General features: G+C 58.1%; 1 protein-coding gene across 2 annotated transcripts; it reads right to left on the bottom strand.

The window, feature by feature from the left end:
• Positions 1 to 3852: 3852 nt before the first annotated feature.
• TSPO (translocator protein) lies at positions 3853 to 15556 on the bottom strand. 2 transcript variants are annotated; one of them, XM_068560617.1, is made up of 4 exons: positions 15454 to 15556; positions 6801 to 7011; positions 4765 to 4903; positions 3853 to 4287 (listed from the first exon to the last, which is right to left on the bottom strand). In XM_068560617.1, exons 2-4 carry the CDS (start codon positions 6980 to 6982, stop codon positions 4099 to 4101), a joined length of 510 nt encoding a protein of 169 aa, XP_068416718.1. In that variant the 5' UTR covers positions 6983 to 7011; positions 15454 to 15556; the 3' UTR covers positions 3853 to 4098. The 2 variants fall into 2 exon arrangements, with proteins under 2 accessions (XP_068416718.1, XP_068416719.1); XM_068560618.1 differs by having other exon boundaries at positions 6801 to 7029; positions 15454 to 15527.
• Between the last annotated feature and the right edge of the window lie 1227 nt (positions 15557 to 16783).

Below are 16783 nucleotides of genomic sequence, written 5' to 3'. Positions count from 1 at the left end.
TTTTGTTTCTGAAATTTTGAGTCAGTTTCCAGGGTAGTTTGTGTTGCCACAGTGTACCCAGCCCAGCTAACCGGACGGCGGGTCTGACTTTCGTAGAGGAGCTGCCTGCAGAGCTTTCATGTGTGTGTACATGTGTGCGTGTGTGTGCGCGTGCATGCATGCGTGTGTTGGGAGGTGCTTGTTTCATTCTGAAGCCAAGAATGATCCTTGTAGCAAAACTGGACTTGACTGCGCCTCCCACTTCCGTGTCTTTTGGGGTGTGTCTGTCCACTGTCTCTGCTAACCAGAAGTTCAGTCTGTGTTCTGGGAAACACCCTTTCCTCCAGCCAAGGAGAGGTTTAGAGGGCAGGACACCTCATCTCTGGTTTTCTCTGTGGGAGAGCTGCTGCGTCCTGTCCCCTCCTGGGCTTGATTTGTACCGCAGTAAAGTATGCCTTCTCTACTTTTGCCTCCCTTTCTCTTTGGGGGCCCTGGAACCACAGACCTGCATGGTGTATCAATTGTTTTCCTTGCTCATTGTCAAAGAAAACCAAAATATCAAGACGTATGCTTTGAGAAACAGAAGAAATGAGATAGTATTTAGGCCTCCAAGTCCCTGTCTTTGGGCTGCTGTAACAAAATATCATAAACTGGGTGATTTAAACAACGGAGGTCTCTTTCTCGCTGTTCTAGAGGCTGGGATGTCCTCAAGTCACAGGGGTGGCACGTTTGCTGCCTGAGGTGGGACGCTCTTCCTGGTTCATAATTGGCTGTATTCTCACTGTGTCCTCGTGAGGTGGGAGGGACAAGGGAGCTTTCTGGGGCCTCCTTTATAAGGGCACTAATCCCATATGTGGGGGCCCCACCCTCATGACCTAATCACTCACTTCCCAAAAGCCCCACCAACTAACTGTCACAGTGGGGGTTAGGATTTCAGCATGAATTTGAGGGTATAAATAGGCAATAGTTCCTGACCCAAAGCTTGGTTTCCTAGCACTGGTTCCATTTCAGAGTGGGATGAGGTAGGGACAGATGTGGTGCTGAGGCCCATCTCTGCATCATGACCAGCACCCGGGAGCCTCAGTCCCCCTGTGAGCCCTGAATCCTGGCTCCGTGCTTACACCTGGGGGCTTCGGGGTGGAGTTCCCTCCTGCCTGGTTCCTCATCCTGGGGGTGGGGATAATAGGAGACTCTGCCCACAGGGCAGCAGGGGGTGGTCCGTGGGCCCTGTCAGCCAGCACAGTGGCGCCCCCTGGTGGTTTTGAAGGTTAAAACAAAGGCAGAGGGCCCCTGACACCCAGGCCAGGGTCCTTCCCGTGCCCCTCAGAAGAGGTGCTCACACCAGGCTGTTCATCAGATGCCTCCCAGGATGCTCCTGTCCGTTCCCAGTTAACTTAGAACCTGGTTGCCCAGTGCAATCCTAGTGGAATCAGCATAGTCGCTGGGATCAGAGGACCACGTGATCCAGCCTTTCCGTAATTATAAATGTGCTTTTCCCCAATTCCAGAGGTCCTTACACCTCTGATCAGTGAAAAATCAGACAACCCCCAGGAAGACCATCAAGCTGGGCTTCCAGGGTCCCAGAAGACTCGTTGCAGTGGAGACAGTTCTTATCCCTCTAAATACTTTCTGGTACCCATCTCCACCTGAGTCAGTTTCTCTGTGTTAAGAATTCATCAGAAGTCAGACTCTGACGTTTGGGCTTGACAGGAGAGTCCCAGTAGCAGTGATAATTGTACCAAAGTTCTACAGGGTGACACAGAAGAAATCCAAAAGGTAAAGCTTGAGATGCTGACGGTGAAATTTAGAAAACGTCCCCAGGGATGACCTATGGCCACATAAACACGGCAGCTCTTTCGTGGACACAGAATAGAATCTCTTGCTATAGGAGAGGCAAGGTTTCATCCTGCAGGGTCCAGAGCAGCAACCATAACATCAAAACGCCAGGCAAACTGAGAGACGCTGTCACTTCCCTGCTGACGACCAGCCAGCCGAGCCCTCTTGGGCTGTGTGAACTCTTGCTTGCATCCTTTATGGCTAGTCGGACCGAGAAGGGTTCAGACGCACGGATTTAAGGAGATCTCAATTGAATGAAGCAGCTCCAGGAAAGACGCAGACCAGAAGGACTTGACAAATCTGCGTGCTGTGGATTTTCCTATGAAACCAACACAGAGACTGTCACAACCCTGAAGTCCCTCGTGGGTGGCGACAGCTCAGAAAGGCCATCTAATCATGAAGACGGGGAGAGCATCGTGAGAAAGTAGCAAACAAAACAGCAAAACGCACCCTCCTCTCGCCCGTTTTCCCAGGTGTTTCTATGGCCGTGTGTGTTTTTGTGGCCAGTAGAAAGGATGTGGGATGTTGCTAGAGATGAACAAACCCACGAATGTACGGAATGGAAAAAAGGGCTCTGCATGAGCGCCACTGAGAAGATTCCAGAAGTCTCAGGTACACTTAATGTGCTAAGTCGGGCAGGCACACGGGTGCCCACGATGCTTCAAGGAGCACCCCTGACCGTCTTGGAGAACTTTAGAAATAAATTAGTGAAAAGGATGTGCAGAGTCCCCCATCTGACTCTTCTGCTGCAATGAGCATCAGAAGAACTGGGGAAGGACTTCCCGGGCGGTCCAGTGGGTAAGACTCTGTGCTCCCAGTGCAGGGGGCCCAGGTTCGATCCCTGGTTGGGGAACTAGATCCCGAATGCTGCAATGAAGATCCCGCATGCCACGACTAAGACCCAGCACAGCCAAAAATAAATAAATAAATAAATATTTTTTTTAAGAAGAAGAAGAAGAACTGGGGAGCTGGCCGAGGGCTCAGCTAAGTGCTCGTGGCTACCAAGCTGCTGGATTCCTGAGCACGATCTGTGGGACGTGAAATTCCACCAGGGTTGAGTGTGGGCACAGTGACAGCCACTGAAAGAGCTGCCCCTTCTCTCAGAAGAATGTAGTCAGCTGTCTGCCCATCTCCCGGAGCGTTTCGTACTGTTCAGTCACGTCCGGATGTGAGGACAGAAGAGGCGAGGTGAGAGGGAGAAGCGGCAAAAGCCACTGGCTGCCAAAATGAGTGTGAGCTCTAAATACGGAAATTTTATTTTTACTTCATTTGAATTAACTTATTCAATGACCGAAACCAAAACAGACAGCAACAAAAAGGCCAGCAGCTTGGGCCAGCCCTGGTCCTAGGAGTCTGCTGCCGGGCGCAGCACAGGTTGTAGGAACTCAGAGGGAGAGGAGGTCGGCGCTCCAGCAGCAGCCCGGGTAAGAGGCTCTGCCCGGCCCCACTCCCAACAGCTGCCCGCACAGGGCACGGGTCACCCAATTCGAAGCCGGGGGTGACAACTCCAAATCTGGGCGGACCTGGGCCAGGGAGGGGCTGCTGTCTGCTGGGTTGGGGCATGGCCAATACTGCCTCTGACCGCCCCTCCCAGATGGAGTGTTTGTGAGGCTGTCCCTGACGGGGTGAGGCTGGCATGAGTCCCGAAACCCAAGGGACAGGTTGGTCGGCGTCCCCCGCTCTGGGCCCAGCCCCATCCTGGCTGAGGCCAGCAGAGGACCACGCTTGGCACCCGAGCAGAGTCAGGCATTGGACCAGGCAGGCTGCGGGCCTGTGCCCTTCAAGTGGCTGGGCTGGGCTTCCTGGACGTGAAGGGGGTGGGCAGGGCCTCTTCCCTCAGCTGCAGCTATGCCAGTGTCTGCTGCTCCAGCCTGGACGGGCCACCTCCGCTCTTGGAAGGGTCCCGAGAATTGTGGCGAAGCCCTGGCCGGGTCCAGCGTCATCTGGATGATACAGCCCAGACGCATCCAGCAAGAGGACGAGCCCCTCGCCCTCCCCACGGCCGAGGGTCCCACCCAAGTAAAAAGGCCACTGCCAGGAGGTTAAAAAACTTTATTTGGCTTATAAAATTCCACATTCTGAGAGCGAGCTTCGAGCAGTGCAGAAAGCGCAGGACACTGTTTCTGGGGTGGGGGCTCGGCCTGGAGCACCTCTGAAACTGCTGGTGACCCCTGGGCTGAGACCGGACACACCGGCAGCCTGGTGGCCAGGAGAGCCCGGGGGCCACCACCAACAGCAACGCCTGACCCGCAGCAGCTGCAGTCCTCGGAGGGCGGGGCGCCTTCATTCCGAGAGCCGACGGCCACGGCTGTCGTCCTGGTTGTCCCGCCAGACGCAGTAGTTGAGCATGGCCGCAAAGGCCAGCCAGGCCAGGTACGGGTAGAGCAGGCAGGCGGCCGGTGGGCTCACCTGGTGCCAGGCCACGGCCGTGGCTGCTGCCACTCCACCCATCAGCAGGAGGTCCACCAGGGCCTGCACAGACACAGAGGGACGACAGGGAGGCCTGAGGCTCCACGTACCCATGGGGCTGTGTGTCCCAGCGGCCCACCACCACTATGCCTGAGGGAACTCTCCATCCGCCTCTCAGTGACCTGGCCAAGCCCCGCCCCCATTTTCTGCCTCAGTTTCCTCATCTGTAAAATGGGAACAATCGCCCTTCCCTGACTATGCCATGTGTGGGGTGCACAGCACCAGGTGTAACGTGGGTTCTCCTATACCAACGGCCCCTAAACCCATCAGAGCCCCGCAAGGCTTCCTGCGTTGGAAGAAGAGCAGCTGAGGGGCACTGGTCCCCTAAGAGCGTCTGAGGAGACGTGAACCAGGAGCCAAGTGCCTCCCCTGCCCCCGTCTTTAGACCCTGACCCTGAGGGTCTGGGATGTGAGGCCCCATGTCCCCCAAGAGAGGGGCCGTCTCCAGGGACCAGGGAGACAAGCCAAGGTCACACTTACCCAACCCATTTGTCGGGCACCGAAGAAGAGGGGAGGCCATGCCCAGTTCAGAGCCAGCTGCCCAGCGTAGAGGCCCAGGGGAACCACAGCCTCCTTCGAGAAGCCCCCCAGCTCTTTCCAGATCATGTAGGAGCCATACCTGAAAGAGAGGCTTCCGGTCAGGGCACCAACAGGGAAGAGGCCAGGAGCCTCCCTGCAGGGCCAGGAGCCACGCTCACCTCTGGGACCACACACTGATGGCTCAGGCACGCCCTGCCACTGACTGCTGTGTGACCTCAGGGAAGTTGCTTAACCTCTCTGGGCCTTTGTTTCTCACGGGGTTGCTGTGGAGATTCTACTTAACACACTGGCAGTGCCCAGGGCAGTACCTGACACCTGGGACACTCAATAAATATTTGACATTATTATCAGTGCTGTAAAGGGGGAAGCACATAGGGCATGCAAGTAAACAGGATGGGACTTTTGGGCTGGGCCTTAGAGGATGAGGATGAGTTTGCCAGGGGGAGGCAACGAGGATATGCAAAGGCTTAGAGGCATGCCCGAGATCCCCTGAGTCAGCCTATGTTACTGGTGAAGTCTGGGGGGCACTGGGGAGGTGAAGCAGAAGAGGGCCTGGTCATGGGGCTCTTAGGGCCACAAGGACAACAATAACACCACCAATAATAATATCTAATGCCCTCCAGCATTTACACATGCAGGCACCGCTCTCTTTCCGAGCATTAGCTCATTCATTCTCATGATAACGTCATGAGATGGGCAGTACTACCACCCCCATCTTACAGGTGCAGAAACTGTGGCACAGAGAGTCAAAGCGCTAAGAGCTCTTGGCAGGCAATCAGTAGGTGAGTCAGCATTTGAACCCGAGTGGTCTGAGGCCAGAGCCTGGGCTTTTTATTCTGTGAGGGGTTGGACCTTATCAGGACCACAGGGAGTTTCCACGGGGTTCCACAAGACAGGTGCCAGATTTATGCTCCATCAGGATCTTGATGGTGGGGGGAGGCCTGGAGGCTGGAGCAAGTTAAGGCAGAAACAGTGGTGCCTGGGCCAGGATGGGGAGGAGAAAGCAGAATGCAGGAAGTGCTGCAGCCCGACTGGGCAGGAACTGGGGCTGGCAGAGGGTGTGGCCCAGGTGACACCCAGGTTTCGAGGACTATCTTACTCCCATCAGAACCCTGGGGCGGACTTCCCTGGTGGCACAGTGGTTAAGAGTCTGCCTGCCAATGCAGGGGACACGGATTCAATCCCTGGTCCGGGAAGATCCCACGTGCCGTGGAGCAACTAAGCCCATGCGCCACAACTACTGAGCCTGCGCTCTAGAGCCCTCGAGCCACAACTACTGAAGCCCACGCGCCTAGAGCCCGCGCTCCGCGACGAGAAGCCACTGCAGTGACAAGCCCGCACCCCGCAAAGGAGAGTAGCCCCCGCTTGACGTAACTAGAGAAAGCCTGCGTGCAGCAACGCGGCCAAAAATAAATAAACAAATAAAAATAAAATAAATAAATAAATTTTTAAATTAAAAAAAAAAAGAACCCTGGGGCATCAGCCTGGTCTCTGCTACCTGCCCTCTGCAGTCCCACCCTGCACTGGGCTAGCACAGAACCAGTATGCAGGGAACCTTCCAGAGGAGGGTGGGAAGCCGACCAGTCTCCTGGGTGCGGTTCCCACCGGAGCCACGGGGGCGCGGGGGGCACTCCCCCGATCTTGGAAGCATCCACATGCCCACGTCTGAACTTCGCACACGGAGCCGGCCTCACCCTGCTGTTGTGAAAACAGCCAGAATGCCAGTATGGGGTTGCCCGCCCCTCCCAGGAGGCCCCAGAGGAAAAAGTTCAGTTGTGCAACCAACAGGCCCCATAGTTTTCTCCACCCTCACTTGCCAAACGAGGCCAGGAAGCGGTGCCCGCTGCCCCGGGAACACCTGGACAGTTCCCACGCTGGAGGAGAAGCTCTGCCCTCAGGCCTGGGCCTCCCCCTGCCCTGCCGGCCCCGGCAGGTGGACAGACCCAGCTGCCAGGCCGGCACCCATGCCCACCTACCCCATGGCCGAGTACAGCGTGCCCCAGATGGGAGCCAGCGTCCAGCGGGGCGGGTGCCACGAGGGCTTCTGCAGGCCGGCGTACCAGCGGAGACTCTCTCCGCGGACATAGTGGGAGGCCAGGAAGCCCCCCAGACTGGGCACCAGCGTGAAGCCCACGGCGGGCACCCAGGGCGGGGCCATTGCTGCTGCAGCTGCTGTTCTGGAAAGTTCTGAAAGAGAAGACAGGGCTGGGGCGAGAGGCGGTGATGCGCCAGAGCTGGGGTGGGGCTTCCCCCGGCGTTTCCTGAGGACCTACTGTGCACAGACCCGGGGTGGGCCTGTTACCAGCCCCTCATCACTCACTCGTGGATCAACCAATCGATTGATGGAACACGCAGGAGGTGCAGAAAAGATGTGTGAGGTTGGGGGGTCAGTGCTGAGTCCGCCCTGCAGCCCCTGCCAGCCCAAGGGCTCCAGGGAATGCGTTTCCACCCACACTCCCACCCCCACCCACGAGGCTGCCCTGACAGGCAGGAGCCTCCCAGGTGCCCCTGCCGTCGGCCCCACGTCCGCTCCTGCTCCAGCTGCCAGGCTCCTGTGCTCTCTCGCCCTCACCCTTGACCTTGGGTCTCCTGGCAAGTGACCCCTCCTCTCTGCTGCCTCAATCACGGCCAGTTTGGGTCCCCTCCACCAAGAAGGCTGCCCAGCCCTCCCTCCCCGGGCCGGTACTGCGAGGCCGCCTCGATCCACACCCTGCGCCTGACGCTCCAATACTTCTCATTCAGTCATTCGTCATTCATGCAACGACAGGTATCAGACAGAGATTGGCTCAAATACCCGCTCCCCGCCAACACACTGTGGCCTCCGGCAAACGAACAGAACATCAACGTGGCCGACCTGGGTCCAGCCCAGTGCAGGGGGGTCTCTTTGTACACCATCCCACGGGCCCACCCTGAAATCACCTCCCCTTCCCTGTGTTCCAGAGAGGGAAAGCAGCCTCCCTGGGGTCACACAGCACCCTGGGGTCAGGCTCTGCCCAGGTCGAAAAGCTGCTGGGCCCTGACGCCCAGGGCCACGGACGTGGTGGGTGGAAAGGGACAGAGTTTAAGGCTGGTGAGGGCCCCTCAGCAGCCCTGAGAGGCTGACGGGGCTCAGGGCAAGGAAGGCCTGGATGCTGTCACCACCACCTCCAGGGCTGGAGCCCCCCAGGCAGGGACAGAGGGGACCCGATCTTCAGGTCTCTCCGTTCTGCTCGTCAAACACTCCCCCTTGCCCAGCAGCCCCCAGGTCTGCGCTGAGGACCTACTAGGCGCCCAGCAGCGCTCAAGGCTCCCAGGGAGCTGAGCTCATTGGGGCTGAGAGTCCGGCCAGACAGCAAGCAGAGCCCTGGGCTGGGCGTCGGGGGCCAGCTCTGCCTAACCTGCTGTGGGACCCCAAGCCTATCAGCACCCCTAACTGGGCCTCGGTTTCCCCACCACAAAATGAAGGGGCTGAGCTCCTGCTAACACGCCCCGACTCTAGTTGGAGAAGCCGGGAGTGTCTGTAGGAGATAAGAAGCCACACAGATGGATTATGTTCAGCAAACTTGCAGGATGGCCTGCTAGGATGGGGGCTGGGCACCCACGGTGGATGGAGCGGAAGAGGCCCAGACCTCAGACAGGGCACCCCGACCCAGGATCAGAGAGAAGACGGTGCTGGAAGGACAAGGAGCACTTTCTCCCAGGAACACGGGAGGGGAAAGCGGCGGGGGTGGAGAGAGGCACGAGGCAGACGGGGCAGCAGGTACAGGGAAGAGGCTGTGCCCATCCGGAGGCAGTGGGGAGCCATCGGGGCTTCCGGGCAAAGGGCGAAGGCTGCCCAGGGCAGAAGGGGCAGCTGCTAGCCTGGGGCACCACGAAGCTCCGTGAGATGCAGAAGCAACCTCAGTGCCCAACACTGGGGACTGTTAAGGATGGGTCAACGCCCAAGTCCCGCTTGGAGGACTCTTCAATGATGTGAAAACTGTCCTCAACATAACATTAAGTGCAGAAAGCAGAATATAAAATTGACTACAGAATTATCCCAATTTTAGCAAAAAATGGATGTGCATTTTAAAAACGGTAACAAGCGCGTGAGGATGTTAGCAGCCGTCACCCTCATAAAGCAAACGCCTCCTGGGGAACGGCTGTGAGCCCGGCCTGGGCACAGGCCCGACCCAAACACTGTCTTTCTGTCCTCACCCCGCAAGGGAACCACACCATCTTATCGCACCTGCCGATGGACCCAAGGTGCAGAGCGGCGGGGGCGTTTGCCCAGGGCCCCCCCACAAGCGGGTAGCTTGGGAGTCTAAGGCCCACACTCAGCAGAGGGATTTACGATGCTTTGTTATTGTTTTCCGAAATGTCTATAACGAGCATAATTTTCAAAGGAACAGTCGGAGAGTGTTAGGCATCCAGCAGAATCTGGCTCTGCCGTCTAGTGACCCTGATTCCTCCCGCCCTGGGCCTCTTTTCTCGCCTGTCGAGTGGGCACAGTGAGCTCATTCCGCACGATCACTGCACAGATGAGCCGTGAGGATAAGCACTGCCCAGGGCTGGCTGGTGACAAGTAAAGCTTCCTGTGCTTCTCCCCCAGCCTCTCCCACCCCACCCCCCGGCCCTCTGGTTTCCAGGGTGCACGCAACTGGTCCTGGGGTGGGGCTGAGAGGCTGATCTCACCACAGTATGAAGGCCCACCTCTCCCGGGGCCAGGAGAGCGCTGGCCCAGTGCTGCTGCCAGGTGGATGTGGAGCCCTGGGACCCAGTCACCACTGTGTCATCTCGGGGGAGCCCAGGCCACCTCAGCCGGCTTTCTCACCTACGCCATGGGGCACAGCCCTGCTCAGCCTGTTTAATAAATGTGTTGAATCCGCAGCCAAGTGACAGCCCTTGGGCAACCGTTAACAAGCTGTGTTCAGTGCCTGAGGGGTCCCCTGGACCGTGACATGAGCTGGGCAGGTGGGAGGGCTTCACCTCACACTGACTCTCACACACAGATAGGGACACTGAGGCCCAGGGGGTCGGGGGCTGAACTGTGCCTTTTCCCAGGAAGGTCCCAATTTATGCCCACTTTGTCCCAAAAGAATGGCCCCCCTCCCTCTCAGCAGTGCTCCTTTCACAGGTGACCAAGGTTAACGCCACCGGTGTAAGACACATGACACTGTTCACAGAGGTAGACACACTCGCTCTGGTATTCGTGCCCCAAACACAAACCCCAGGCCAATCTGAGAAAACATCACAATCCCAGACGGAGGAACATTCGACCAAATACCTGGCCTGCGCTCTAGCACTCTTGAAAAGGGTCAAGGTCATGAAAGGCAAGGAAAGACGGAGGGAAATGTCACCGACTAAGGGCAAATAACAGCCAAACGCAATGTGGGATCCCAGACGGACGGGGTCCTGGGCCAGCTGAGCACGTTAGTGGGGTTACCGGCATGGTGTGAATTTCCTGGTTCCACTAGGGGAAGCTGGGTGAAGGGTATGCAGCAACCCTCTGCACTACCTTTGTAACTTTACCGCAAATCTGAAATTAGTTCAAAATGAAACATTAAAAAGAAAAGAAGGATCCTGGTTTGGACACTAACGCGCATAATCTCCTACTTTCTCCTTGATAGTGTTGTCACTGCTTCGGTCCCTAAGCCCCACCCCTGACCCACCTGCCACCAAGGCCCCTCAGAGTTTCCTGACCATTTGGTTTTTATTTCTTATTGCTTTTGGTTAACGGAAATGAGAGTCATAATACATAAAATGAACCATTTTAAAGTGCACAGTTCAGCGGCATTTGGTACGTTTCCCAATGTTGTGCAACCATCCATACCAAGTTCCAAAACATTTCCATCACCCCAAAAGACGCCCACCCATCAGCACTCACTCCCCGTTCCTCCCTCCCCCAGCCCCTGGCAACCACCCATCTGCCTTCTGTCTCTGTGGATTTACCTTTTCCACACATTTCACATAAACAGAATCACACATTATGTGGACTTTGGGGTCCGGCTTCTCTCACTGAGCGTGTTTTCGAGGCTCACCCACATTGTAGCCTGGGTCCATACTTCTCCCCAAGGCGCTGTGGGCAGGGGCGCTCATGTCACCCTGCCACGGCAGCCAGCCGGTGCCCAGGAAATCCCCAGCGTGCCAGCTGATGGGGCTGGAGAGCCCACCACCCTGGTCCCTTGCTGTGCAGAACAAACAGACGCCCAGGAAGAGGTGGTGGCTCTCCCCGCTGTGGTGACAGAGTAAGGCCTGAGCCCACGCTTCTGCTCACCCTTCCAGGCTGCTGTGTTTATGCACCACTGGGCCAAGGGGATTAAAGGGTCTGCCCAGCCTGAGGGTCAGAAAACAGGTAGGTCAAATGCCCCACATGGAGAGAGCCCAGGCAAGGAGCTTCCTGGGGCCTCATGGGGACTGCCAGGCTCTTGAATCACCCGATTAGGGGACCCACCAAGCTGAGTCATGCTGGGCTGGGCTGGGCAGGGCAGGGCAGCTGGCCCAAGCAGGCCTGAGAGAGATCCATCCTGTGATGGGGTTAGGGTTAGGGTTTGGGTTAGAGCCACTCCAGTGGCCAGGAGGGGGCTCAGGGCTCAGGCAGAGAGGCAAAGCCACCCACCTGCCCTTTATTTCTGTTTCCGTCAGAAGGTGACTAAGAGCCCAAACCTTGGCTCTGCCTCCAATTTTCTTGGTGAAGCCAAGCCGAAGCTCCTCTCTGGGCCTCGGTTTCCCCTTACATCAGGTGGCTGTAACCTGCCCTGCGTGCTTCATGGGGTCGTGGGCAGGCTCAAGGGAGGTCCAGATAAGCCAGGGGATGTGGGGGTCAGTGTTGGGGACCACTTATCTCTCCAGGAGAAGAAGCAGCCACATGGCGCAGACCCAAGGCTGAGAAAATGTCAGCCAGTTGGTCACCCAACACTCAGTGGGTGAAAATGCTTCCAAAAGGCCCCGCCCTCAAGGCCTGGGGCCACTGAAACAGAGGCCAAGAACGGGCAAAGCAGAGAGCTCAGGCCTTGGGGTCAGGAGACCGTGCAAGGCCTCTGGGAGTGAGCGGGGGGGCGGAGCCTGGTGCAGGGCCCGGCTGTCTTCATCCTGGGTCATCACGGCTTCACTCCAGCTTCACAACAGCCGCAGGGGTGGGGCCAGCTGCTTCTCTTCTCAGGCCCCGAGTTCCACATCTCTCGGCCTCCACAGTGGACTCCACTTTCCAGATGAGGAAACCGAGGCACAGGGAGTCACAGAACTTTCCAGGTCTGGGTGACTCTGAGACCTCCTGAAACACCCCTCCAGTTCCTGATCTGGGAGTCTGCTGGCCTCAGCTCTGGGCCACACAGCCAGTCACAACGATGGGCTGTGTCACCTCCCCTCTCTCAGCTTCCTCCTCCATCGTGACAAGGCACTTAAGCCCTGCCCCAGAAAGCTGCGGCGGGGGGGGGGGGTGCCCAGGGCTCATCTCAGGCCACTCCCACCCCACCTCAGCCATTCCACCCGCTGCCTTGGTGCCAGAGGATTCTCTCAGGACCAACAGCCTCACTCTCTCCAGCACCAGGGCCAGTGTCCCAGCCCTGACGAGGCATCAGGTCCCAGCTGGGCCCGTGGGCAGCAGTTTCGGGATCTGAATCCTCCCTGCCCCTGGGGTGAGACTCAGGATCTCTCGTCCTAGTGATGCTTCACTCCTGGGCCTCTGTGCCCCCGTCTGTGAAGGGGGGACTGCGGCAGTGGGCCTCTGGAGGAGCCTTCTGTTCTCTGAGGCCTCCCTATAGAAGGTGACAGAAACTGCTGCTCAGAAACAGAACAGAGTTTTGCCGTTTCTCCGGTCCCCACCTCCAAGCTGTACCCAGCTCCTCCTGGGCCTTATCTCTCCTTCAAGCCACCACCGATGGTCCCAGGGACTTGTTTTAAGGCTCCTTTTTTTTTTTTTTTAAATGACTCACAGCTAATCATCCTCATTGTAACCTCTGTTAATCTTTTTCATTATGAAAGTATCCAATGTAACAGACAACAGGTCTGGAAACCCAGCTGGTCTGGGATGGGGTGGGGCCGGGGGTGACAAAGGGGAATCTGCTTTACGGAGAATGACTATTGAGACAGAGAGCATGCTCAGGCATTGCTTGCACAATCAAAAATAAGTAAAAGATCCCTGGTGGCGCAGTGGTTGAGAATCTGCCTGCCAGTGCAGGGGACACGGGTTCGAGCGCTGGTCTGGGAAGATCCCACATGCCGCGGAGCAACTGGGCCCGTGAGCCACAAGTACTGAGCCTGCGCGTCTGGAGCCTGTGCTCCGCAACAAAAGAGGCCGCGATAGTGAGAGGCCTGCGCACCGCGATGAAGAGTGGCCCCTGCTCGCCGCAACTAGAGAAAGCCCTCGCACAGAAACGAAGACCCAACACAGCCATAAATAAATAAATAAACAAATACTTAAAAAAAAAAAAAATAAGTAAAAGAAAATACAAATAAGAGACAGATTCAGAAATGAACTAATGAAAAGTCAACAGTGTATACGGCACAAAGTAGGCTCAGCCCCTGTCAGCACCTCCCCTACCCCCGCTCAGCGATCCACTGTCAACGGTTTCTGGTTTCTGGCTGAACCAGCTGGACACCATTCAGTCATGGCCAGGCAGACACACACACACACACACGCACACACACGCACACACACTCCAGGCACACACTCCTCTGGGCATGCACTGTGGAGGAAGCAGGGCTTTGAAATCAGACCATGAGCATTTGAACCCCAGCTGCACTGCTCTGTGTCTCTGGGCAGTTTCCGGCAGTTTCCCACCCCCCCCCCCCCCCCCCGTTCAAAGGGCTCCCTCGGCGGCCCAGGATTCTGTCTGAGCCTCCCCCTGGGGAGGCTGAGCAGCCTGTCTCCCTGCTCCCCGAAGAGGCTTGTTCCTCAGCTCCTTTCCCGACCAGTGGACAAGAGCTACTGCTTCCTGGGAGCGGCCCCTGGCCTCCCGCTGCCCTGTGTCGGGGTCCCCACGCCACTCCCCACAGAGACACTGGGGCCCTCGGGCCACATCCAAGCAGCCTGGCCTTTGGGCCGCGGGCCTGCTGTGTACCAGGCACTCTGGGCCGTGCTCCTTGTACACAGCCTTCTCCTTGGCCGTGACCCTTTGGAACCCCCTCAGTCACACATTCTTAGGGGAGGCTCGAGTCCTGCCCCTCCTGCCGTCCACTCTGCAGCATGTGGCTGGTACCAGGGACCATCATGCCCTAGCAGGCCAGCCCGAGAGGCTCCCAATCCAGGCCAGGCCACAGGCCTCGGCGAGGCTGGCTCTGGCACTCAGCCAGGTGTTCACAGCTGGAAGCCCCCCTGTAAGCAGAGAGGGTCGAGTGCCCCCCAAGGAAGAGAACCACGCATGGCTTTCTTGACACAAGAGAAGCCATTTTAGGCCTAAGCTGTTTTGTGATCTAAGCCTGGCCACAGTGCTTGCCCTTCAACAGGCCTCTAATAATCTTAAGGGAATGAAAGAGCAGACAACTGTTATCAGGCAAGAGAAGTAACAATAGCAAAGATAATAAATCAGTTGTAAAGACTCCCAGTTCTGTCTCAGTGGTAAAGGTTACCCCGAAACACGTTTTTGAGCTGTTTTGCAGAATTTAAACACATCTCCCTACCCCCACCTCAAGTGCTCAGCTACCAGATCAACTGGAACCTAAGGGATAAGAAGCTGACCTTTGCTGACCCGTTGTAACTTCAATCAACTAAAGCTTGGACTCTACAGACCTCTGCCCCAATTCTATGCTGAATTCTCCTCTGCTCAAGCCCCTTCATGACTATGCAGCTTAAAACTTCCCCAGTTTTGCTGTTTGGGGAGACACTTCTTTGGGAAAGCTCCGAGGTGCTCTCCTTACTTGTTGGAAGTAATAAATCCTTCCTTGTCCCGACCTTTGGCTTGGTTGTGCCTTTTGGCTCGGCACCCACCCGAGAGGCAAACCCAGTTTTCCGGGAACACCACGACCCCTCCCACCTGGGCTCCCAGCTCCTTTGCAGGAGGGGCAGGGGACAGGCAAGTCCCAGGGGATGCCCTGCCCACACCGGGATGTGTAGGCTACAGTGCACCTGAGCACTGGACGGGGATCTAGGGACCCGGTTCTAAGGCTCCGCGGGGCCTTCACTGGCTCTGGACAAATAACCTCCCCTTCTCTGGCCTGGGTTTCCTCCCCTAGAAATGGGGTGTCTCAAGCGGATCAGGAGCCCGAGGTCTCCCAGGCACTCTGTGATCCTCAGGGTATCCCGCTCCTCCACTCCCGCCCTCTGCCGGCCGCGGCTGCTCAACTACGCATTGGGCGGGAAGGGGGGGTGCCTGGTCCCTCCCGCGGCTCCGCTTCCCGCGGGACCCGAGGGCCCGGCGGGGTGCGGCGGGGCGGGGTTGCCCAAGTTCCCCCTTCCGCGCCCCCAATCCCGCCGGAACCCGGCCGCGCAGCAGCGCCGACCGCGGAGGCCAGGGCCGGGTGGAGGGAGAGAGGGGTCACCGCCCCCCCCCAACCGCCGGCCGATCCAATGGCCGGGTCCCCAGTGCTGCCCCGCGGCCGCCCCCCGGGTCCCCGCCACCTCCCGCCGCAGTTTCTCCTCGGGCCCCGCGCCGGCGGGCGGGCCCTGTCGGGGGTCGCTGCCGCGCGGGGCCCCCCTTCCCGCCGCCCCCTCGAAGCCCCGTCCCCACTCACCAGCGACGAGGACTCGCTAGGGGAAGGGCACTGCGCGGCGGGAGGTGGGGCCCGGGCGCGGCCCTGGCCCCGCCCGCGAGGCCCCGCCCACCCCGGCCCCGCCCGGCTTCGCTGGAAACCCGGACGGCGGCCGCCTACAGCCCCGCGGGTTGGGGCGCTCCCTCCTCTCGCCGCCCTGCCAGGAAGACGCGCCTCCGCCTCCCCCGGGCACGAGCGCGCCTCCCGGCCGCTTCTCCTTCCCACCGTGACCGCCCCGCCGCGCAGACACTGCCGGCTCTGCAGGCAGGTCGCGTCTCTTCTTCTGCCTCATTTCTCCTGTCTGTAAAGTGGGACGATAGAGATCACCAATCTCAGATAGGGGAATTACGTCGCCTGACGGCAGAGCCCTGAACATCCTTCTACGCAACAACCCTGGCCACCATCTCCGGAGGAGAACCCCAGTTCCTTTAGCTGTTGCCCCAGGACAGGAGGCAGCGCTGCCCTCATAGTCCTGGCCCAGCCTCTCTGTGGCTGGCTCCCTCCGCCTCCATCTCCTCATCGGTAAAATGGGCACAGCATGGTGGGACTAAGGAGGATGCCACATGGTAATGCAGGAGACCACAGACGCTTGGCATTCAGTGACCATCACAGCCCAGAGGTGGCCTCCAGTTTGCCAGGGTCACCCTGATGGGACAGCATGTCCAGGAGCAGGCCTTGAGCACTTCACCGCCTCATCTGCACGCACTGCTTTATTACTGCAGCCCAGGGCCTGTCACTGCCCCCTTGACTAACTTGGCCTGGCAGGGCCCGCAGACTGCCAGAACCACAATTGCCCAAACTGGACACTTGGGGGTGGGGGTCGGGAGGCCCAGGTGAACTCTGCCTGCTCCTCCTGAGCTGAAGTCTGACTTTCCGAGGCCCTGCCTTTTTTGCCTTCATGGGCCTCTTCTACCTTTGACTGTGTTTGTATAAAGGCAGGTATAATCCAGGCTGTGTTCTTTTCATCTTTTTCTTGTGATTTTAAAAGAAATTAAAATATTTTCCTGGATCCCTCAAGGTACCATGGGCCCACACACTGTGGCTACTGTTCCTCACGAAGTTGGTCTGGCCACGCCTCCCAGCAAGCTGCCAGCCCTCACCCTCTTCCTGTAAGGAGGTGCCCAGTGGCTTGGCCGAGTGGCAAACCCGCCTGCCCCGGAAGACCCGTGGTGGGGAGGCAATGCAGCTTCCCTCCCGCCTCTCCCCTCCTGCTTGCAGAGCTCTAGGCCCACGGGGTATCCTGGGAGGCAGCGATTTCTGGTCCCAAATACTTGCTGGGCACCAGGGCCCGGTGTGGGGGGCAGAGAACAAA

This window comes from Eschrichtius robustus, chromosome 13, assembly GCF_028021215.1.
Source record: "Eschrichtius robustus isolate mEscRob2 chromosome 13, mEscRob2.pri, whole genome shotgun sequence".
In the NCBI taxonomy this organism is placed as follows: Eukaryota; Metazoa; Chordata; class Mammalia; order Artiodactyla; family Eschrichtiidae; genus Eschrichtius; species Eschrichtius robustus.
The sequence above is the reverse complement of the archived record's forward strand: the minus strand, read 5'-3'. Positions and strand labels throughout refer to the sequence as shown.

Excerpts from the sequence above, each read along its gene's own strand:
- TSPO (XM_068560617.1), bottom strand. The coding sequence starts at position 6,982 with ATGGCCCCGCCCTGGGTGCCCGCCGTGGGCTTCACGCTGGTGCCCAGT. Across the intron at positions 4,904-6,800 it reads ACGCTGTACTCGGCCATGGG|GTATGGCTCCTACATGATCT; the intron begins GTAGGTGGGCAT and ends CCTCTCTTTCAG. Across the intron at positions 4,288-4,764 it reads GTGCCCGACAAATGGGTTGG|GCCCTGGTGGACCTCCTGCT; the intron begins GTAAGTGTGACC and ends GTGTCTGTGCAG.